The following is a 24,872-nucleotide window of genomic DNA, read 5'->3' on the forward strand; positions in this document are numbered from 1 at the left end:
GCTGGAGTTCAGAGGAAATACCGGCCGATAGGTAACACACCTGACACCTGTGCAACTGTCCTGCCACATTCCTGACACCTCTGTCTCGATCAGTGGTTCCCAACATAAGAGACACCTGTTAAGGGGTTTTGGGGGTGGCATGAAACACATTTATATAATTCCTAATGTTCACTTTTTTTGGGGGAGGGATATTTTAGCTGTAGTTGAAAGCATAAAAAAAATGAAAATGGAAAATCCGTATTTATTTGAACTGTTCAATACGTCATGTGCCATGGAGACCCGAGTGTCTGCAGGTTTTCATTCCAATCAAACACTGCAGCAGCGTGTTTCACACTGATTTACGCATGCACCTTCAGCTGGAGAGGAGGTAATGAGTGAAATGTGCAGCTGTAATGGCTGGTTGAAAGGAAAACCTGCAGACTCTCCAGCCTGGTTGACACGATGATGAAGCGAGCACCTGAATTCCACAAAAACATTACATTTCTCATCAGAGAAATAGCTTTTGTTTTTATTTCTAAAACATCTTTTTGTAATTACACGTTTTGCATGAAAGGTATGTTCTCATATATGTTTACTACACACAGCGCTTAATGAAATCTGCAGACATTCAACAAGCTGATATGTCGTCCATCACCCCACTCTGACAAATGTGGCATGGCAGAAGAAGCACAAAGCGGTGACCTTGCTTTTATTATGTGGCACAACTCGCCCTTAACACCAGAGGTCTCTGCAGCTTCTCATCTGTCCCAGAGTCACGCACAGCTGGTCATGAATCGCCTCTCTGTGGAGAATCTTCATGAGGATAACAGAGCGCTGGAATGGCTCTCAAGTCACCAGTGAAAATAAAATCATGCCGCAAGTGACAAATGTGAATCTTCACTTCTGACACATGGTTCATTTCCTGCTTTGTTCTTCTGGCCAGCCACCAGCCCATTCTCCGACTCACCGGGTGGATTAAAAGTGTGCGACAACATGTTCTCGTCATTGAGGAGAAATTTAAATTAACATGGTACACAGGTGGCGGAGTGGGTGGGGTGAGCAATGAGGTGTTAATGACCTAAGCAGGTGGTAAAAACAGCTTTAATGAAACAAATAGCTTCTTCCAAAAGCAACCTTTTATAAGTGGCCTATGTACAACAAAAAAAACACACACAAAAAAACAAACACTATGATAGAGGTTGACGTTGTTTCTCTTCATCTTTGGTCATCACACACCAAAGATCATTAAATAATGGAAGGATCGTTCCTCATCCAGAGACATTCAGGGTGGATGTCATTAAATAAGATGTTTTTTTCTCCAGTGTCACTGAGTATAGCACCTCGATGACGAGATGTGTGGTGATCACATATTTAGTCCTTGTGTCTTCCTCTAATGTGTCTAATTATACTTAATAATATTACATAATAAATAGTGTTGGTCCTCTGATGCGTCAGAAGGGGACGCAGGGTTTAGGGCAGCATTGTCGGAGGTTGGACGATGGTTTTAGTCCTCTGAGGTCACGTCAATGTCCTCGGAGCTGGACTGCTTGGTGGCGATGCGCCATCTGTTGATGTGGTGGTTTCCCTTCTTCTTCTGCTGGCTGTCTGGTCCCTCCTCCTCCAGCTTCTGTCGCTTGTACTTGGTCCGCCGGTTCTGGAACCACACCTTCACCTGGACACGAAAATAATCAGGTTAAAGGATGACGATGCACATTGTTAAGAAGACCGTAGTGTGATTTCAGAGAGGCTCAGGAGGTCAAAGTCATACACCGTATGCAAAAGACTTTTCTCAAAGTTGACACGGGGCATTCAGACACGAGTATAGCTAATAAATAACAGCTAAACATCATTAATGTTTTCAATAACATCGAGGCTGCAACTAACAATTCTTTTCATTATCTGTTTTTTCTCAATTAATGGATGAAACGCTTGGTCTATAAAATGTAAAAGAAAATGCACAATTTCCTAAAGTTCAAGGTGACATCTTTTATATGCCTTTGGTTTTCTCTCTCACCAACCATCCAAAACCCAAAGATATTCAGTGTACAATGTTTTAAAACAGAGAAAAGCAGCAAAAGAAAATGTTGAAAAAACTGTTTAAACTATTAATTGATTGTCAAAATAGTTGTCAGGTTTCTGTCGTTTGACTAATTCCTTGGCTGATTGTTTCGGCTCTACCTTTCCTTCTATGACTGCTATTACATACCTGTTGGTATAGCAGACACTTAAAGGCAAAATAAAATGAAAAATGACTTTCACACTCCATGCCACAGTTTCTATTCTGTTTAAAAATGAAAGGAATGTATATAGCTTCACTTTCTACCATTATATCAAACAGTAGTCAGTAACAGTAAAACTGCTTTTGTCTCCCTCACTGATCCTCCACTGCTTTATACTTTTGAAATGTCCCCCTCTGCATCATGTCACCCCAGCATCCCCTTTGCAAAATGCTCTCTGATTAAAAAAACCCAACAACTTCTCTTTGCATTCGTAACTGAGCATGGTATTAATGTATGGGAGAGGTCAACGGGCTAAATAGCTTCCTGGCTGACTAATGTCGCTATATGGCCTTGGAACATGAGCTCGGCTGTCTAACCCTGGCCAGGATGTATTTTTTTAAATGACAACACTCACGCTCATATAGTTACCTCCTCTCTTACTTCTTGACTTTCACTAGGCTTCAGGCTAACTGGTTGGTAGTATTTTTGTTCATTTGTTTAAAGTGGAGGCAGCTCAGAAGAACAGAATATAATAAATGAATTTAAATCACGCAGTTTGAATATATTCCTATACCTGCTGAGGGTGATATTGAATAATAATGCCCCAGGGACTTGATCAGTCTACTGACTACCTTAATGTTTATATATGGGTCCATAAGTGTTCACTCTAAAGAAGCAGAAAACAGATGGTTGCATCAGATTTGTGAGATCAATCATGTTATCATTCAGTTGGATGATATAAGTAGCTGTTACTGTCCTTTGTTCTGCTCATTGCTTTTGTTTTTATGCTATTACAGTACACACTTTAACCCAAGACCAAACAGAAATTGAGTGTGTTAATTAATATTCAGTTCACTTCCGTCATAATTTGCATAATGCAATTGGTGCTTAATTGCAAGCCTCCTATTGACTGACACGAAACCTAAACTTGCAAGCAGCATTTATCCATATAGCTGACTCAGGAAACCTCTCTTTATATTGCCTATTAGGCCTAATTGACACTCAGATAATGTGGGCTCATTAAACATAACCATCAATAATATTTACTCCTTTATCCTATAGCATGCATGAATTAAACACCTTTAAGAGACACTTATACTGACTAAGCCATGTCTCATGTGGGTTGGGGGAAGGGAATTATTCAAATTGGATTGCACTGATTTATTCAAGAAAGTTTTACAGCAGATTCTGCATGTATTAGCAGCAATTCTCAGCACTGTGTTGCAAACTGTGGGTCTAACAAATGTCATATGATATGATAAAAGGTCTCATCATCATAGCCAAAATGCAAATTTCCTCCGTCATGTTTAGTAGACTCATATTTAGCAACATAGCAGCCTATATTCAGATTATTCCTTACATGTGAATAACAACTAACCCATATTTCAAACCAAGGTAGTCAATGTAACACCTAAATTAACAGGCCATACAGATCAGTTCAAAACATACTTCAATTAAGTTTGTAATCTATATTTGTTCTGCTTTAAATTGAAGTGATGCTTATTATTATTATTATTATTATTATTATTAGTGACATTACAGTATAGGGAGTTAACCTAACCTCATTTAAGCTATAAACTAACTTTCATTTTCAGTGATATTTCCATCTGGCCTTGTTACCCCAGGTGTAAACTGTTTTAGGAATAATGTAATAGTTCGGGGATCATTCGGCTTTATTTGGATATATTTATCCTGAGCTAAATATATCTAAAGTTTAATTATCCACCAAATATTTAACACATCCACCCACTATTTTGTTTCAACCAGATATAGTAGCCCACATTCATCGTCCTTTTGCACCGCAGAAAAGGCAGAATATTTAGGATAACTTTCGGAGTCTGCAAATATTCCCAACGTTTTGGTTTTATTGTACAATTTTTTTGTTTGTTTGAGTTATCGCGATATTTGACAACAGAGTGAGCGCCAACCGTTCGATTCTGTAATGTAACGGAAAATGATGTAGCAAAAGAAATGCTATTTTCAGGAAGCTAACGAAGTAAAGATAAGAGCAGAAAGGGTCGACAATGAGACAGTTATAGCGCTTTAAGGGTCAACTTCTTATTTTTTTTAAAACAATTAGTAAGTGAAAATTCAGCCGTGTTTGATTTGATAGAGGAATCCAAACATCAAACAAGCTAACATCCACGCAGTAGATGCTAGCATAACATTAGCCTACCTGTGTTTCAGATAAACTCAGGCTGTTCGCCAACTGCTTCCTCTCGGCTCCTACGACGTAGTGGTTCTTCTCGAAGGCTCTTTCCAGGCGGAGGAGCTGGGAGGGCGAGAAGGCTGTCCGGATGCGTTTGGGTTTTCTGGCAAAAGGACCGTGGAGGAGCATGCTGTCCTGGGACACATCATTACCTGACACCGAAATCAAAGGAACAACAAGGGCCGTCAGCTGCGGCTGGCAGAGGTAACGTAATTCTAACACCTCATTTGGAGTGGACGGTCAGTCAGCGTGTTGAACCTGTGTTAACTGTGTTAACAGGCCTGCTCTACTGCAAAGTGTGAACAAATTATACTGGAGTTGTCATTATCATGATAATGGGAAGCAAAGGTCAAGAAAAACTTTGAATATGTTCAGAAATATTGAACTATTATTAACATTATAGAATAATAATAATAATAATAATAAAAACGCCATAATAATACAATTTACCTGACATTAACTATTTGCCGGTAAATAAATGTTTTTGTCAAATTCCCATTTTTTTTTAAAAGGCCTACCTGAACCGACACCCTACCAGCGGTTTTAACAAAGCTGCCAGCGTGTTTCCATCAATTGTTCCTTTTCTTCCGCTTCTCTTTTTGCATTAGCCTGCTGCAAAATCATGCATTTTAATATGGTTCTTTAACGTACATAGAAAATCAAGTTTTTCAAGTTTATTTGTCACATGTGATCATATATGGTAGAATCACAGTGGAATGTAATAGTGTATTGTGTAATAATTAAGGTCTATAACCCCATGTGGACATCGCGTATGGGGACGGACAGCCTTTCCAAATTTTTCTTTGCAAAACAAATGCCTGATAATAAACATTTTGTAGACCTAACTCTTTATTTTTTTTTACTATGATTATTATGGGTGTAAGTTGGCCGATGAGTCTTAAAACTAATTCAAATATATTAACCAAACATAAATGACCTCCGTGCACAACTCGGTTCTAGTTTCATAGAAAATGGACATCAGATGACAAATCTTCTATATAAACAATTTTATTCTACTGATTGAAAGTTTGATATTGTGTGTTGTGTGGGCGGCATTATTTTTCCAATATTTTGTCAGAAAGGTGTAAAAGCTGAAAATGAAAATATTCTGAGAAGATTAGATGATTGTTTTGTGGTTAAAATAAATCTCTTTGATTTTGTCATACAGTAAACTCGTTTTCTTTCTCTGTTGATGGTGACATTTAAAAAAATATATTTTTAGGCTAATTATTTTAACTTTCTTCTCTTTGTTTCTGTCATCTTGTATCCCAACTGGAGATCATTATGGGATATTAATGAATATTGCATTATTCTGTCTTTATTATAAAATACATTTTCTGTTCAGACTTTTAGGAATGCAATAAAAAGCAATATTAAAATAAAAGTATAATTTGTCTCACACGGTATAAACGTGCCATAATTGGGTAATAGTTCGTGCACAATTGCGCTGAAGGTTGTCTGGTAAAGAAATCGCTGCAGGCTGTGTTGAAATCCTCTGCTGCTGATACCTGGACAGGGTTCTCTTCTGATTTGCCTTTCTATTCTCATTATACTGAAATTATTATCCTGGATTTTTGGCTGTTGTGCCAGATTTTCAGAATGAAAATGAAAAACACTGCAGCCTGACCTAAGGCGAGTTTTCTTGTATGGAAAAAAAAAAATCAACGTCAGTGCTTATCTTCTCCAGGCTGTGGTTTTCTGAGAGTAGCTGCAGGGCGAATGAGAGTGGGAATATATGAGAGCAGCCTGCTGAAAAGCTCGCCGGCCTTGTCGGTAATGTTATCTGTATGTTATCTATATTGACAGTCATATCGTGTTCAAACGTCATGTGCAAGTATGTGCCATCTCGTTAAAATATGGAAACCTCTCAAAAGCAAAGATTGAAGCACGCTTTTATAGCCTCTATGAAATACTGTTAGTTTATTTTGAATAATGCAAACACGCACACACCTTATGCATTTTGCCAGGCGGTATCCAAATAGATTATTCAGCATGGTGTGTCCAGAAAGGCCTGTTGTTTCCTTTAGTTTTAGGCGTAAATAATTGTAGACATCAAACTGGGTTGTGCAGGAGTGTGATGTTTCAGTGAAATAAAAATCCGTTCCATCATATTTGAATGCCCTATTTGCACCAGCGCCACTTCACTTACCTTGAAATCTGTGTCCGAAAAACCTGTTCCGTAGGACCCAGGGGTAGAAGTTGAGCGGGTCTCGGTGTTGCGTCCCGAAGAAGTGCGGATGCTGAAGGTGGGAGGCTCCGAGCTGGTGAGGAGCCACGGTGAGGGAGGGGTGGTTTACTGTCTCTGGGAACATCAGGTCCGGGCTCTGATAGAGGGACCTGGCCGGTGGAACCTGGTAACTGTTCATTAAGGCATCTGTCGTCGGGTTGGAGTAACTTAAAGCCGTCGGACGGATGGGATCCTCGGCGGTTAGAGGGCTCTCTTTGGCGACCAGGGACTCTATCGTGAAGCAGCGCTTGCCTGCAGACGGAAACATCATCTCTTGATAGAAATAGAAACCAATACCAAAAGAAAGTGGTCAGTCTTTTTCCTTCCTCTTGCTGGAAAAGATAGTGTCCCTCTCAGAGATGCGTCATGACCAAAGATGGAGGGGCGTTGGGGGGGCTTTGCCTACTCAAGCTTGTCCAGTGGAGATGCTGCTAAAAAAAACTCAACAGTGCTGCAAATTGGCCTGATCCATGGAGTCTGTGCGCACTCAGAGGGTTTCTGTGCACAAGTGCGCACCAAGTAAAGCGCCGCCAACCTTCAGTGTGGCTTGACGCTGGCAGGGAGAGAGCTGATTGGACCAGAGCACCTGCCAATAGGTCTCCTCAAGTACCTGCTCCACAGATCACAGAAGACCGGGGGAGCTTAGTTACAGAGGCACGCTGAGAAACGTGTGCGCTCCAATTATTGGGTCATTGTGGTTCCTGTTTAGCCTTAATATCTGTTTTTTCTGAAGGGAAACAATCTGCCGGTGGGGGTGGGGGAACTTGTTTCAGTGCGGGTTCAACCATCAGGGATTCTTTAGAAGTGGAAGTCAAGAAATGTAAACTTTATCAGAGAAAATGTCTCATGGAAACGACCCTTTTCACAGTGAATGCGTTTAGTTGTTTTAATAACGTTGAGACGTTTTTCTCCCTCATGAAACAGCGTTGAAACTGTTGTTTGTTGTTTTCATTTGTTCTGAAATGAGCGATGAGATCTCTGTGAAATGTGGGCAGTAGTTTGATTGTTATTTTACGTGTCCGCTCGGTTGTTCTTGACTATCACAGCCGATATTTCACAGCTATAATTTGCATCGAAAACAACATGTTGGACCGGCCAGCGATAGCAATCTCTCCTCTCCACTGAACCAGGTTCACATTCAGATCAAGGGAAATGTCATTGTTATCTTCTTTCACCCACGCAAACAGCTTCTGCAGTCAGAAAGACACATTGGTAATATTCATTGATATTTTAACGCTTAATTGTGTGATTTTAATTTTGTATAGTTTCTTTCTGTTTTTTTGTAGCCTACATAATAAATGTGTGTGCTATAAATTAACATCAATATAGTTTATATAACCCAGTATCATAATAATGTAACAATAATAATAATAATAATAATAATAATAATGCACTTGAGTAATATGTCTTTCCTTTTATTCACTTAATTGATACATAATTTGAAAGGATGATATGCAGATTATACTTTTGCTAAAGACACGGAAGCAAACTGCCCTTCAGGCTTTTCAAATGCATCAATTAAAGAAGAAGTAATGGCGGGTGATTAGACTTTTAGTTTCAGGGGTTTATGAATGTCTAACAGACTAAATAAGGCGCATCAGTCCGCCGTTATGGAGAGAATGACTCCACTCATGCCCACTTTTCAGAAAATGGCGCTCGGTTTGTCCTCTTTGAGGAGACTTCAGCAGCACGGCGTCCTGCGGGAGAAAGCAGCAGTTCAGCCTGTAACCGTCATCACAGGCGCGCAGCCTCCATCACTAACCTGCACTAACCAAGTTAATAATTATCCTCTTAATACGCTCGTTTGCATCGAGGTTGCATTAGAAAATCATTACCGATGGAAATTATGAGGTAAAACAAGTTGTTGATTAGGTGTTTAGAGCTAAAGGCTCCTAAAGACGGCGGTAGGTTCCGTGAATGGGTCGGTGTCCAAAAAGCTCCTTATTTCTCTTTTTCTTATCTTTAATATGATCTTTAAACAAAACAAAACAGTAATCGTTGTACAGATTGTGTGGACAGATAAAACTCTGCATGTGTTTACTTGGTGTGCCCGTTTCTCTGGAAATATGTGTCCTCTGTTGCATGACTGATGAGCCCCTGAATGTAACAGGCCTCTGAATCATTTCAGTCATACAAGTGTTCTCATTTAATCTAGATTTAGTTGTAGTTATACGGTCACATTGTAAATCCTTCTGCAGTGACATAGTAGCGATTAAAAATACAACACAGTGTTGAAGATATCTGGAAAACAACTGTAACAAGTGAATAACCGTCCATCGTCTTTGTGGGAAAAGTGAGGAGCGACCAGCCTACTTCAGGGCTCGGTCTCTTAACTCTTTATTGCAGGATTTTATATTTAAACCGTCTTTTTGGTTGAAGTGCAGCAGCAGGAACTTGAGGGCTGACCGAGCCGGTTGGAAACGCGGTTGAGTTTAATGATGAAACCCTGCGCGCCTTTACGCGCTGACCCTGATCGCTGCTGGTTAATGGATGGCCAAATCGCTCTGCATGAACAAAAACAAAGCAGAGCAGTCTACCGTTGTTCCGTACCTGCTGTTGATCTCCCCCCGAGGCTCCGGGGGAGAGCAGAGAGTGTGCGCCTTAGTCTCCACTGGAAATATCGTTTTGTAGGTTTTATAGAAATATAGAAATATTGTAGTTTAATAATCCTGAGATGTATTTTAGGGACATGTGGGGCAGTTAGTGGCGATCTTAATCTTCATTTGATATCCATGAACGTTCCTGTAAAAGATTTGTTATAATTTTATGTCCTGTGTGGTTCACACTGGATAACACAATGCCTTCAGATTATATATTAATTATCGGAGTTTAGTTATAGCATGTTACACATTGGCCAATTAGGTAAACTAGAAAGAAAGAATAATTAACGCCAAAGATGATAAAGTTTTGTATTTAACAGATACAGATACATTCCTCTTTATTTGAGGTGTTCCACAGTGCAACATAGTGCCACTATTTCTATGTGATAGATATAAAACAAAAACACAACAACCTTTAAATAATAATGTGTTAATTTACCCAAACTACATGTTTTCCCATAAAGACAGTATTACCATTCCAGGAGAAAGCCACAGAGAAACGCCACGCCTTGTGTATGCAGTAAAGAAAGGGAAAAATATTGTTTTTAGTATCACTTGACAGCTTCATGTGAAACATCTGACTGAGAACATTTACACAGGATGTAAATGATGATGTAAAAATGTTCAAATCTGATGAAAAAAAACAAGCACTGATTTCCCCAAGTACATATTTTTTGTAGTGCATCTTTGCACGTGTAGCTGTAAATAATAAAAAATCTAATAATGAATATATGACCACTATTATCCACTCAGTATCAATACTGCCTTACAGGGACTCCTGAGAACACACGTATATAACCACAAATAAAACAGTCTCTTGATCAAGTGATCAGAAATATGAGATTTCTGCTGACTTTTGTCTTCTAACAATTTGGGAAAAATGTGCAAAGTGTTACAAATGACTTTGACCTGAGCTCACCAACAATTGTTGTTAATAGGGGATAATATAGATATTATGACAAACATCATTAAAGTTTCCTCTAATCAATCTAACTTCACACCACTGTCCAAAATGTTTGTGCATTAAAGAAATAATGCTATTAAAAGACATTCTACTTGTTAATTGTCCGTTTCAAATATCCACAATGTTGATTTTTGGGGGCAAAGAAAAAGAGGGACAAAGATGAGAGACCTCGATTTAATATAGGTGCTGCCCTCTAGTGGCTGCTGTCTCTGCAAGATGTGTTTATTGTGGTGTCTTCACTGATGATTAATGATTGAGAAAAATAGGATTTTTGCAGATGAATGAAGAAAAGCCTAATAGTTTTTTAAATATTTATGACTATTTTAAATCTCTTCAATCTAAATAATAGTGGGAATGATTGTTTTGATGTGATCTTTACATCATCGCTCCATCATGAATTAATGTATTACCAAACTTCTATTTATAATGATGATGTTTAGAAATGCGTCTCATTTCCTGGTAAAACACATGATAATCCTTCAGTACTTTGTAACTTCAAAGAAACATCACCAGTGAACTTAAAAAGAGACAATTGAAGACCTCTAACCCCCCCCCCCCCCCCCCATGATATAATCTGTCACTATACCTTACAAAGGGGAACCAGTCTGTACCCAACATATAATATATTATTGTACTATTTTTTAGACCGATGCTGCCACCTAGTGGTTGAATGGGGGCAGAGCATGTTTCCAGGAGTTAGACATTACCTGCAGAGGTAAATATGAGCCTTTGACCTCTGTGGGTTTCAGTTTAGTTCCCGGTCCAAGAGGTCGCACTCTAATAATGAGGATTATTACCCGGATTAAACATTTAGTACAAAAGTGGGAGGTTAATACGAGACTTATTAATGAACATCGTGTTACTTGTCCTACATGAACTCAACCAGCTCTTTGAGTCCAGCCCCTTTGACACAACCATCAGTCGTTTTGGCATGTTAGGTGACGTTAATGGCCATCATAATATGTTGATATGATTGTGTTTTCCTGCAGACAAAGATCAATTACATTTGTCAGCCATGTCTAGTGAAGACGAAATCAGAGGATCAATATCATCATCATCATCATCATCATACCACTAAATGCTGTTAAGGAAAGGAAGTCCAAATAATCCGAATTCATTTTAATTGATATAAATTATGTTTTTATTTTGTCACCTAAAATGTTTTTAATCATTATTAAATGATTCTACACCAGCATCGCTTTATAATGCAACAGTCTACTTAGTTGTGTTGACATACGGCTTCTATATGATGATATGATTAGATTACTTTTTATAAGTGACTGTTGGACAGGTGTCATCGAGACATCAGTCTTAAATGCAGAATCCTGGTCTGTGGTCTCCTGGTCTGTCTCCCTGATGTTGATTAAAAGCACCAGACTGATCCAGACCCTCGGAGGCCAGCTGAGACTCAGGGTTTGCCCTCTCACCTCCTGCGTTCATTAATAAACTAATTGGCCATTTTGTTTCGCATTAGCTTTGTGTGCTCAGCTAATCTATCCCACTTAAATACTTGGAAAATTTCACCCCATTATAACGAGATGGGAAAAGTAGCACGTCGCTGCGTTTGTGCCACCTGCTTGAGAAGTGCGGTCGTTTAGCCACCTGTACGGGGCTCCGCTCCTCCACCCCCCCCCCCTCAGAATAAACAAACATCCCACTTTTAACACGGCCTGGAGAAAAAATACGTGTTCATATCAAGAAAAGATATTCAGCTTTATCTGTGTTGTTTTTCATATCTGAGCGTCCATTTTAAACAACTTATCGACGGTGGCGTAAACCTGAGACCTTACGAACACGTGATTGGTGCTATGTTGAAAGCCAGATTACATACAGTTCCCCACAGAAGTGGTATGAGAACATTTTGTCGACGCTATATGAGATGAAATATCATTAGAATATCACAAATGTGCTTGAAGACTGTTATTAAGTACCGGAGATGAATTAATTGTTTTATTGGGAGATTAAATCGTTAAAATGTACCTAGTGCTGAGTGTCATAGAGAGACTATTAGACTATTATAGAGGTGTGATCCAACAGTTTCATTTCATTCGCGGGTGGTGTGCGTAAAAGGCGCACGTTGGATAAATTGCGCGGATTCCTGGTGAGATACGGTTCCAGCCCTCCCAAGCGTCTTTAACTGGCTTCATGGTGTCCTCTGTCGCCGAACACGATGTGAACAGGAACTGCTATTTCCTGGGAGAGAAGGAGTCTGTTCTCCGGGACGACCGCAGCTCCTCTTGTCAGAGCCCGTGTCAGAAGTCATTGTGCGGCCCTTTCACGACGAGACAAAGAGCAGCGTCTACTTCAAACGCTTGTAATGAAAGCTAATGACTATTAGATGGAGTAGAGGGGCCCTCGCCTTTGCAAATAAAATGCAAAGGAGGATTGTTTTTTTTTTTCTTTTACAATCGCTGACCCTAAAAACGCGCATTGGTCAAATGAAGTGCAGTCGGAGCTGAAGGTTATTGCTCTCCATGAGAACTTTCACACCTTCTCAGAGCTGCATTACATCTGAACTGAGTCATGTGACCATTTAAATGCAGGGAGGAGAAAACACAGACTAGAGCTGCTGAAAGGCTTCAGGTGTGTTTATGTGTGTTTAAAGTACAGCCGAGTAAAGCAGAAACACCCAATAATAATACTAATAATATGCTTCTGACCAAAATAATGTTGAATATCTCTATTAATGCTGCTTGTAGTCTGTCGTCTTTTGTATTTTCTCTGAACATGAGGTCTTGGCGACTTGTACTCGCATGTTTTGGGATTGTTTGAGTGTAACAGCTGGTGACTCTCAGTTTCTAACAGTTATATTAACACGTAGCTGGCTGAACCCAGCAGCCTCAGAAAAGCTTGACAATGTTAATGCAGGTTATTTGTCTTTTATGTTTCTCAGCTGACAGCTGCCATTTATAAATTCTCGGGGAAATCAGGGATTTTCATTCTCAAGAGAATCAAACTTGCAGCACAATTTAGAGACAACAAGAAACGGCATAATTGAAAATACTGAAAATACTAGAGCTGCAACTAAACTATTTTCATTAACAGTTAATCTGCCAAATTCTATAATCTATAAAATGTCAAAAACAATTTCTCAGAGAACAGTTGTTATCCCATTCGTATTTAAATTACTATCATTACAGACAAAGAAAAGGTGGAAACCTTCACATCTGAGAGGCTGAAACCACCTACTTTTTATCCTTTCTCTTATTAAATTACTTAAACGACTAATCGAGTAATCAAAATGATTGCAGATTAGTTTTTTCAACTAATCAACTCTAGAAAATGCATTACAAGCCAGTAAAGACACCATCTTGTCTAACTAGACAGTGTGCATAAACAAAAAATACTTATTGCCCCCCCCCCCCACCCAGACTAATGATGTAAAGTGCAAAAGGAGTCGGAGCAAATAAAGATGTGACAGTAACAGTTCAGCTTCAGACCCTGTAGAGAGTCTTAAGAGACCCAGCCAGCGCTGGCATGTTTCCAGCCGTTAAGGTGCCCTGTGCTAATTGGGACGATGAGCCCGGTGACCCCCGCCCCTCCCCTCCCCAGGACTCTCCAGGTTTTCCCAGGCCTCTGACTGCTTCTTTCTTTCCCTCAATGGGATTACGTTGGGCTGTGGAGAGAGGAGAGGAGGGGGAGTTCTGATTCCCGGCTGATCACATCAGAAACGGCTCTCCCCGGGGTTTTTACACAAATTCTGCTCCTTCAGCGGCGCTTCGGCCCTAATCAGACCGAGCGGGGACACCAGGGGAGAGCAGGCAGGGGGTGGCGGACAAGAGACAGAAGAGATCAGCTCTGTTACTGTTTATTAAACTTCTCTCTTTGATACTGTTACCAGCCCTCTTCTCCCTCTCACAGCACCTCTGATGCCGACAGTTTTGGTGTTTCGAGGAGTTAAATTTGTCAGCAAAGGACGAAGAAAATGAAATCAGATGCCTTTGATGTATTTTGATATTGAGTGCAAAAACAATACAGACATACAGATGTCCCAATATACACCAACACTGCAAATCGTTGATTAATTAAGAATGTAAAAGCTGAAATGATCTGACTCAAATAACTTCAGTTCATCTTTCTGCTCAATTTCTCATTTGACTTTGGTTTGACTTTTTTGGCAGAGTGGATTTGTTGGGTTGAGTTTCCACTTGGTCACAGCACTTTGAAAAGAGACCCTCAAAGAGCTCCACAAAAGTACATTTGGTTTGTTTAATTTATAACTAATCAGCACACTGAATTACAGTCTACAGTATTACAGTTTGCAGCCTTATAAAAGCAGAGAGCAGTAACTACAGAAACAGTGAAAGTGAGAAAAAAGGTATGCAGTTAAAACTGTGTAACACATATAGAAAATGCTGATTATTATCAATAGAGCTTGATATCAGCACCTTTGGGGGTTCCTAAGATAAATCTGAGGGGCTCACTAAATCTTAGAAGGATAAAACTGATCACAACAAATTTATTAGCAGGACACTCAGATGATAGGATTCATTGAAAGTGAAAGCTAGCAGCTGGTTGTGTGGCGGTGTGTTGCCCTGTTGATGAGATTTGATTGGTCACTTACAAAGGCAGCTTCTTGCTTTGTTTGAGGGGTAAACGGATTCAAAATCAATCTGTCAGTGAAGCTAATTGATTACAGATTGCCAATAGGTTTATAGGCGGAGATAGAAATCTACAGATAAGAGATCCATATGATCCCACTGACCACCAACATTTGTAACCACAGAAAACCAGCATCACGCCTCCACTTACCTCTTGATTCATCGTCAGCTCTTCTGTCAAACAAAGTGAAGTAGTTTGAAGCTAAAAGTCGGAACTTGCAATGTTTAATGTAGTATTTGAAAAAGACATGTAAGGACTAAAGAGCGGGAAACCACCGCTCTGTGTTCCCATCAGCTTTCTTTGTTTAATATGAGTTATCCACAGGACAGGGCCTTCAGGTTGACCACCCCAATTAGCTGCTCTGATGGACTCAGTTGCTACATCCCAATCCTTTCTGCACGCTGTCTTCTCTCCTGTTTCATCCCTCTGCCTGTCTGCCAGGCAGGCTTCGGCAGACAGCATGAGTCCCTTTCCACCTGGAAGGAAAGACGTGGAGTCTGAATAGAGCAAAGACGGGACACCTGCCGACGGTGGGAGGGCGTGTGGGAGCCCCGTCCATTGAGGAGCAGTGAGAACAGGCGTATTGACCGTTTAAACAGATTAAACAGTGAGACCCGGCTCTCTAGCCCCGAGACAGACTGACCCCTACCACCCCGGGTTACAGATATCCCAGCTAATCCCTCAGCTGGTTATTTATTTGCTTAGCTTAAATCAGAGGGGAACCCGAGTCCGCCCCAGACTTCAAGCGTAAACTGACTTAGATCAAACCCGGGAGGAAATGTCTTGCCATGTCTCCATCGTCTTCAGACTGGGCACAGTGAGATGAGAGGTCAAAGGGGAAGATCAGGTCTTCAGTTTCTGATACTAATGTGCAGATTAACAAACCCTCAGGTTTATAAACAGGCAAACAGTCAGTTATTGTCTCATCCCATTTTGTGCTTTCAGTTCATTTTGATAATGAAACTATTCTCCTAATAGATTTGCTAATGTGGTCTTGAAATGTAGAAACGTAGTCGACGAAAAGGAGTCTGACATCTTTATCTCTGAGTTTCCATGTCTCTAATATTTAGTGTAAACTATTAGTTAATGTAAACTAAGCTTTGTTTTTCTTTGAAGCCCCTGAAAATGAGGTTTCAAACCGTCAATATTTCTCGTAAACATTAAATACAGTGACTAAATAAACCCCAGTCAAAGCTACTTTTTTGGAAAAACACGTCTTCAGGTACAATTTTAGAGTTTAAGCCTCATCAGGACTGTGTGGTCGTGATTTGATCAGATTTGACTTGACAGTAGAAAAACAAACCCAGAACTGTCGTCAGACTTTGACTCAGATGTTGCTGAATCCTGAGGTGGATAAAGGTGTGTGATGTCACATTTTCCAACTGAAAATGGTGACTTAATGTAGGGCTGCATGTCTCATCCCAGCCGAAGCTAACTGATAAAAATAGGGTCTTTATCAGGTTTATAATAAATACATATTTCTGTCTCTGTAACACAAAATGTCGCCTTTAACTTCTGAAACTCTGAATAAAAACAGAATCACAAGGACACGGTTGCCATTAATGTCATAAAATATATTTCTGAATGCTTCGTTCAAATATGCAACAACTGAACACAGGAAGTGAACTCATGAAAGAGCAATAAATGTAGGAAATTAAATATATAACTATACATCTATTAAATATTCATAGTTGGAGACACGGGCCTCCTTTCTCAGCAGTATATGTACAAACAGTCTTTTCCGGTGGTGATCGGTCAGCAGTGCTCAGCAGAGTCATCAGACACGTCAATGTCCACGTCCAGGTCGGAGAACTCCTCATCCTCATCTCCTTCATCTCCGTGGCCTTGAGATCCGGGACTTTTAGGCGGAACAGCCAGGCCCAGTTTGGCCAGCTTGGCCTGCTGTTGCTCCAGACTCTGTTTGCGCCACTTGATGCGTCGGTTCTGGAACCAGACTTTGACCTGGAGACGAAAGACGAGATGCATATTAGAAATATTGTGGAAATGTGTGTAAATAAGTTCAGTGAGGCTTCACGTTTAATGCCTAAATTCTGATTTTCCGTCTGTTTTTATTTACCTGAGCTTCTGTGAGCTGTAGAGCCGAGGCCAGGAGGAACCTCTCGGATCCGACCATGTACTGCTGCCGCGCAAACTCCTTCTCCAGCCGGGACAGCTGCTCGCTGGTGAAGCTCGTGCGCATCCGTTTCGACTTCCCACCTTTCGTTTTGAAGGAGTGCAGCCCCGCGTTGACTTTGGACATTGAAGCTGCAAAGAAGAGAGGGCAAGTTTAATCACACTGCACCGTGAACACGGTTTGACACTTAGACTCGTCTCGCTCCGACAGATCCGGCAAGTAATGAAGAGAAAACTCCATTTACCTTGTGCGTAAAATGCTCCACGGCACGATGTCTGGTAGGTGAAAGGCGGGCAGCAGTAGACTGAATATCCAGGTTGTGTGTGGACCGCAGAGTGCAGCATGTTTGGTGAGTAGACGTAAGGTGCTGTCGCCATCGGTAAGCCTACGTGTCCGGTGAGAGACAGAACTGGAGCTGCTGGTTGATATTTCTCTCCGCAGTGAGTAGGACTCGTCCGGCAGCTGCTTGTGTCCTCCGGCTTGGCGAGCAAAGCATCAATAGTGAAAGATTTTCCACTTGGAGGCTTCGTTGACGACCCGCACTGGCTCCCCTGGTACTGCGGGTACAGCGATGCCGGTGCGTAATTACGCACGGAGTATCCATAAGCGCCGACTGGTCTGTTCGACAACTGCATTCTGCCAGTTGTTGAAAAAATAAGATGTCGAAGGTAGAAAACGCAGAAAACAAGTTGTCGCTCCAAGTGCAGCTGGAAGGTGAATGCTGCTCCTCTGCGGAGAGTCCTCATTTATACTCTGGCCGGACACAGAGGTGTCAACTGCCCCCCCACCGGTCCTTTGTCTTTCTAAGTAGCAGATGAGAGAAACGAACATCCCGACAACGTATCCAATTAATTGGTGGAGTAGTACAAGCTGGGATTGTCAAACATCCTAACCCTTTGAATGACAAGGCTTTTGAAGAGTCGTGGGGGCAGGGAACTCAAGAGATTTACTGGGCTACAAATTCTTGCATGGATCTTAAGTCCAAATGTAATCATTACCGCTGGGAAAGCCTTGATGTTACCAAATCATCTTATTTGGAGCCTTTTAAGTCCTGGCTGGCCGACAGATGCTTTAAGCAGCGTAACAAGTCGCTTCACAATTGGAGGCCGACTTCAAGCTGTAATTTACAGAGAATCTCCTGTGTTGGTTTATACTTCTTTTATCCTCTTTGATTTGAAACGTTTTCAACCTTCCAATTCAGGAACATCCAGGGCTTTAATTTATGTTTTTTCTCAACCAGTTGTAAATCAGGAATCACCCCTGAATGTAAACAGTCCATCATCTTTTTCCTGTATAAAATGATTGCGCTCTATTTCCAAAGTGTGTATTTTAACAGCAGCGGTGTCGCTCTTAAAACTGAGTAACTGCCCTGCGTAATTGAGGCGTCAAATTCAGCGGGTCGGGTGTGGTGACAGAGTGGTGCTGCTGGTTTAACCAAAGTGCAACTCCACTAATCTCAGCCACTGCGTTAATCCACAGGTTGATCCGTCCCGTCCTTTGAATGTCGCTGCTCAGGCTGAGAAAGGCCTCTGGTTGATTCCTAAAACAATCCAAGTGGATCTAAAGCCTTAAATCTGCGGTGGATTCGTTTCTCATGTATAAATACAAAATGTCTTGTGAATTATTAATGAATTAAACGAACACCGTTCCCCACGGATGTCGCACTTGGAGAGGAGGCCCTTATTGTGAAATACATTTTGCGCAGGAAAGATCATCCTGCTTTGTTTGATCGGTTTCTCAGTTTCTCGGTTTGGAGATGAAGCGCTCTGCGGCTTCTTTGAAGGAAGTGATTTGCTTTCTTACACTACCCGAGGACAGAGACATCCTCTCTTTCAACTTGGATTATTGCCAGCTCTGCAAACTCTCCAGGCTCATTTCCATCATTTGGAGGTGGCAGAGAGTTTCTCCAGAGCCTTAAGTAACTGTTAAAACACATTTAAACACCGAAGCGAACCGCTGTCTCCCTTTGACCTCGCAGCGCTTTATTTATTCTCTTTCACTGACACTAGAATGTCTAATGAAGAGGGCAAACACAGACTTTCTCGACCTGCCCTGAACAATAAGGATGCTTCTTCTGATGCCTCTACGACCGGACCACCCACCCCAGGACCGGTGTTTGCTGGCGTGCACTGCAAAAAACCTCTGTCCTGACAAGTCGTTTAATTCACGTTTAATGTTGAAACCTTTATCAAACATAAAAGCTTGGAGTTTATTGCAAGATTCCAGATGTTTTGTAATCAAATCAGCTTGAAACAAGTAACTAATTAAATAAGCTTTCATTTGGCATTGAGCTCACATTAGAGACAATCTAATCAGAATAAGTGACATTCACTCAGCTTTGTCAAGCCTGTCAGAATGAATATGATAGTTGAGTGTCCAGTTGTGGAAACCTGTTGCAGTGTGGAAGGATTGGCAGAAAACAAACAAACTATTTTGATAAACAAATTAATCCTTAAAGTAAAAAGGCAAAAAGTTCCAGCTCGTCAAATGTGAATTTGTGCTGTTTTTCTATGAAAGTAAAGTGAGTATCTTTTGGTTTTGGACTGTTGTTTGGATAAAACAAGACATTTGAAAGCATCACCTTGAGCTCTGGGAACTCTTGGTGGACATTTTTTAGACATTTCAAATGCTAAATGATTAATTGATAATGAAAATAATTGTTAGTTGCAACCCTAATTGCCACACCAAGTGGGGAAGACCTGTATTGTCCCTGCACACCTGAACTCCACTGACATGTCTTGCCTCACAAAACAGAGTTTTTGTCATGATATCAGGAGTGAAACCTCCGTGTCCTCTAATGACAGAGACCTGCAGTGCTGCTGCAGGGACGGCAACATGCCCTCCTTGTGTATTGGAGCCAGACAAGGAATACACGGACCATTGTCCCAGAGAGTCCTCTTTTCATAGTCATGGCCCGAGAGGAGAAAGAAGCTGAAGGGCTTCTCTCTAATAGCTCTACGGGCCATCCTTCCCAAATGAGGCTCTCACCATCAGCACTCATTCATTCGGTATCTGGTTGGTTACATGCAAAAGTGGTGGCTCATTTTTAGTCACTTCTTCTGGGAATGGTGCATAACTCCAAAACATTATAGGGTCTACATTTAAATACTTCAAAACGTCCCACTGTTACTGAAGCAACTTGTACAAACAAAACTACAGCTATAAAATCAATCAATTATACATCATCAAATGCTCACACGCTCTCCTGCATACTAAAGGTAGTTGTTTACGGCACACTGTATTACATTAGCAAAAATAACAGGCATTGGGCATGTGTTGGATATTAAAGATACAGAAATATGTTTTTATAGAACAATACATTTGCATATAAAACATCTCAGTTCTGCTGTGCAGTTGTTACACAATAAAACAGAAGTCATTTATTTAACTTCATGTAAGCAAGCATTCACTTTTATAGAACATTCATAGTCTGAAGAATCATTTTAGATTTTCTTTCACCTGTGATGCAGTCAGTGAAGTATTTTAATCATTTATTTAAGTAGCACTACTGCACTACAAAAAAATACTCTGTTACGTGTCCTGTTTTCAAGATTTTACTTATATAAAAGTACAGAAGTGTTATGAGTAAAATGTGCTCTCAAAGTTTCAAAAATAAAATATGCAGGATGGATAGTGTTATAACATAAATATTACTGGTTCATACCGACGCATTAACATGGTTTCAGCATTTTATTGTTGTGGATGGAAGAGTTTGGGCTACAGTGCTTGTGCTTGACATTTGTTTTTGATATTTATCTTAATAACTTTTGAAAGATTTAACCAGAGACTATAACTGTCATGTAAATGTAGTGGCGTCAAAAGTACAGTATTTCCTTCTGAAATGTAGTAACCTCGTCTATAGTCTTCTGCTCTGATCCAGAACAATGTGCAAATGCAACAGCTGTGAGCTTTAATGCCTCTGCAGAAAGTATCTTACTGTGAGGAGTTTTAAAGAGCAAACAATGGATGCTTGATAAGGATGACTGATATGGGAGTTATGGTATATGACAGAAATAAGAGGGACAGAGAGGAGAAAGTCTTACGCTCAGTTCTCTCTCACCTTCCAGCTCAGTTCACACATGATTGAATGAAACAAAAGCTCTGGAGAAACACTGTCATCATTATTATTATTGAGGTGAAAGGGGGAGAGTTTTCTCACCTGCCCGACACATTTAACGGGCACTGTAACCTCGGCCTTTCCTGTCCACGCACATCCATCGCTAATGAGTTTATGAAGCCATTTACAGAACGATCCAGAACGACCTGCCTCTGCCACCTTGCTGCTGGGACTGGGGGCTCATTACTGGGACCTGCTGGGCCTTGGCCCTCACCTTGACTATGAATGGGAGTCCAGTAAAAAGGGCAGGTACGCTCCGTCTGGCTCCAATACACATTCAGGCTTCAGCACGAGGAGCCTGATGTGAAGTTACATCTGAAACACCTGCTCCTTTTTTAAATGAGCCCCCCCCAATTATTACGTTTTACGTTAGATGCAAGCTGCAGGTGAAAGAAAAATGTGCCTAATTATTCATTTTATTGAATAAATAATAAGATTTGTTGAAAGAAGACAGCCATCTGTCTATCTGGGATAAGAATAAAGTGAGTTACAGTTTTCTACTTCAGTCATTTACTTTGATAACTCACTAATGAACCTCCTTCATAGTGCACCAATGTGAGACAAGGAAAACTATCTAAAAACATGTCTGAACATGCACACCTGTTTGACAAATGCCCAACTTTAAACATTTAGTTGTGTCTCAGTATTGATAGTATATGAAGTATTCCTGTTCGTAAGGTTTTATAAGAGTTTGTGACATTGTTTTGAGAATTGAAATGAGTCTTTTGGGGCAAGTCCAAGTCCAAGTCAAGTCTTGTCCAAGCAAGTCTCTCGCCGGGTCTTTGAGTGCTGACCGGTGCACTGATAACATCAGTTTAACCTTTTGCTATTAAAGCTGTTAATAGTGTGTTTCATGTAGCTGACACAATTACACATTTCAAGATGCGAGGAACACACAAAGGCTGCAAGGGATTCTGGGACTCTGTTTATTTTGTAGTTTCCTGTAAATCCAGTCTCATGGTGGTGAAATCTAAAGGTCCCATTTTTAAATCTACAGCTCTTTTAAAAGCTTAAACAATAATAATTAACACCAAGCAGTTCGTATGACCAGAGTGTCATGGACTGTGGCTGCATGTGAATAGTTTCACCGTACAGGACCCCAACTTGAAACTAAGAGGGACAGAAATAGCAATAAAAGTGAGAATTTGTATCCTGTCAAAGTGCCCTGAAACCTTTGAGCCCTGCTCTCTCTCTCTCTGTAACATGTGCTACATTAACACACAATCAGCTAAATGGTTAAAATGTGAAATGAACTGACTAATTCCAGCACTGATTCCACCTCTTTTGCATTCTGTGTGTTTTTCATTTACATGTGTGGCAGGAGGGAGGACCTCCACTCACTGCAGCTCGGTCCTGCAGCTAAGAGAACCATTAGCATCGACACCAGCGCTGTGAAGTGCTGCTGTACGAGCTGCTCTCTCTGGGCTAATAGTGGCCCTTTAGGCCAGAGAGTCCTCCATCCACTCGCAGAAATGACCCATGGACGGTCATTACCGACTTAATGAGGGATTAACTTTCTCCCTGAACGGTATCTGTTGGTTGGTCAGGAGGATGAGTGTATTGGACCTGTCTGACACTGCAGGCCACTACACCACTGAGCTGAGCAGAGTTACCTGCTGTAAAGGATGTTTGGCATCAGAATGGCTTTTAGTTGGCATGTAGAGTTCATATAGGACTTTTTATTTGAAGGATTAAAGGAAAGCTTCCGTATAGTGCAGAGAGGGAGACACAACACGCTGAACAACAACAGTATTCAAATCATTTGAGATGGTAACTTTTTTAGCCGCGCTCACAGCGTGGGTCTAAGGATGGCAGTGTTGGCCTGTCGGTTGGCCTCATTCATGGACTTTTCCTCTCGTGCCAACACGAGGTTCGCATGTGATTTGTAGTGATTGTTTTAAACAACTCTTGGATGGATCGCCATGAAATGTGGTTCATACACGTTCCCCACAGGATGACTTGTAAGGACTTTGTTGATCTCCTGACTTCATCTCTAGCGCCATCATCTCATTCGTCCAATTTTTTATTTTACGACCAAATACCTGCAAAAATAATGACATTCCCATCAACCTCAGCTGGACTTTGGCAATTATTAGCATGCTAAACTAAGCTGGTGAACATGGTACAAATTATACCACAGAAAACAGAACCAGCTGTTAGCATGTTGATGTTTTGGCTCAACGCGCAGCTCGTAGCACGGCTGTACACTCTTAGTCTTGATGCATTTTCATGCAGTTTATTGCTCTGTTGTCTCTCAGCTGATGGAGCGGATTATTGGAAGTTTAGCGACTGAAATGTTGTACAGCTGATTCTATATTTCGGTCAACTGCAGTAAAGCAAATAAAGAATATCTACACACTGGACGATAGCTGCCAAACTTGATTAGACTGAACAGGCAACGTTTGTCTGTTAAAGGACTAGTTCAACATTTGCTGAGAGTTAGACGAGAGGATCGATCCCACTGTCTGTCTGTAAGTGATCACCCTCAGATCATCACATTCCACTTAACTCAGGCCTTCTGCACTTTGCTCTGCTGCCCCTACATGAACCAAACTAGCAGGTGCACTTGAAGCCGTCCAGGAGCTTCGGCTTTGCACTTGGTGATTAAAACAGGGCCTTTTGTTTGAAAGCTCCTTTTGCTAATTCATCAGCTGCATCGTTTGTACATCAGGTCCTAGTTGCTGAAGGTTTAGCAGACTCACATAAATTTGATCGAAAGGTCCTCGAGGTTTGTGTTGATTTTAGACTTTACATCGCCGCAGTGGAATCTGAACAAATACCCGCTCTCTTTGGTTTACTAAGCTAAGCTAACCAGCTGTAGCTTCATGTTTACTGTTCAGATGTGTGCAGATGCTCTTCAGTTAGTGGAACTTTCCTTTACATTTCTTTTTTCTTATAAACTTTATGTTTAATTTACCCCCCCCCCCCCCCCCTTCTCTGCTGTGGACACGCATGAACATGTTTAGGTCACAGCGTTAACGGTTTGATTCTAAAGTTTATGCAGAAGTTCATCGTGCATTTTTAACTGAAATATGGTCACTGCCAAACCCAAAACTGCCAATATGTTGTCTGGAAAAGTTAGAGGTCGGCTGGTCACCACGGGGGGATTTCATGAATCATTTTGTAGAACGTTGACACTTTCTCTCGCGGTAGATTTGTCATTATAAAATGTCTGCTGTACCACTGTAGTCCCAGTAACTTCATGAATGCATAAAATGTAAATGCTGTTGACATTTCACATCTTTGCTGATTTGTAAAGCTACAATCATTGCAGTGTTTTAAAGGGGCCCCTTCCCAGGTGCTTTGAGGGCTCTGTGGAGACCCCCCCCCCCCCCCATTTAATGGAGGTGAGAATTGGCGGGTTGGACTTTAACACTTGACCTCTGTTTACACTTCCTGTGGGTGTCAGGGCTCGTCCATAAAGCGCTGCTTGCAGGCCTCTGCCGCACTGAAAGGAGACAGAGAGCGGCCGATGCACCCTGGCGCTGCGAGCTGAATGCGCTGCTGCTCCTGGGCTGTGATTATGAGGACAGGCCATTTCCTCTCTTCACATTCTCTGTTTGCTTATATTACTGCCACACTTCCTCGACCCCCCACACACACACCTCCTCGGGCCTTTTATAGGAAGATGATGACAAACCTGCATATTCAGCCTGACTTGTTCTCAGCTTCGCTGTCTGGTTTTAATGAGGATTTAATGGATGTTTTCAGTCAGAAATGTAGAACGTAGTGTATTTTGGACTCTTGTATCTTTGTAGGGATGCAATTAGTGATCATTTTCTTGATTAATCGATGAATCGTTTGGTCGATAGAAGGTCAGA

General features: G+C 41.1%; 2 protein-coding genes across 2 annotated transcripts; both read right to left on the minus strand.

Annotated features, from left to right (window-relative positions):
- Positions 1–1,483: 1,483 nt before the first annotated feature.
- On the minus strand, positions 1,484–6,905 carry emx1 (empty spiracles homeobox 1). The gene is made up of 3 exons (XM_070920562.1): positions 6,557–6,905; positions 4,375–4,559; positions 1,484–1,651 (listed from the first exon to the last, which is right to left on the minus strand). Exons 1-3 carry the CDS (start codon positions 6,903–6,905, stop codon positions 1,484–1,486), a joined length of 702 nt encoding a protein of 233 aa, XP_070776663.1.
- A 9,650-nt stretch (positions 6,906–16,555) lies between these two features.
- On the minus strand, positions 16,556–17,569 carry noto (notochord homeobox). Its single transcript, XM_070921096.1, has 3 exons — positions 17,179–17,569; positions 16,878–17,065; positions 16,556–16,762 (listed from the first exon to the last, which is right to left on the minus strand). The coding sequence occupies exons 1-3, from the start codon at positions 17,567–17,569 to the stop codon at positions 16,556–16,558; spliced, it is 786 nt and encodes a 261-aa protein (XP_070777197.1).
- Between the last annotated feature and the right edge of the window lie 7,303 nt (positions 17,570–24,872).

The sequence above is a fragment of the Enoplosus armatus genome, chromosome 15 (assembly GCF_043641665.1).
Source record: "Enoplosus armatus isolate fEnoArm2 chromosome 15, fEnoArm2.hap1, whole genome shotgun sequence".
Lineage (NCBI taxonomy): Eukaryota > Metazoa > Chordata > Actinopteri > Centrarchiformes > Enoplosidae > Enoplosus > Enoplosus armatus.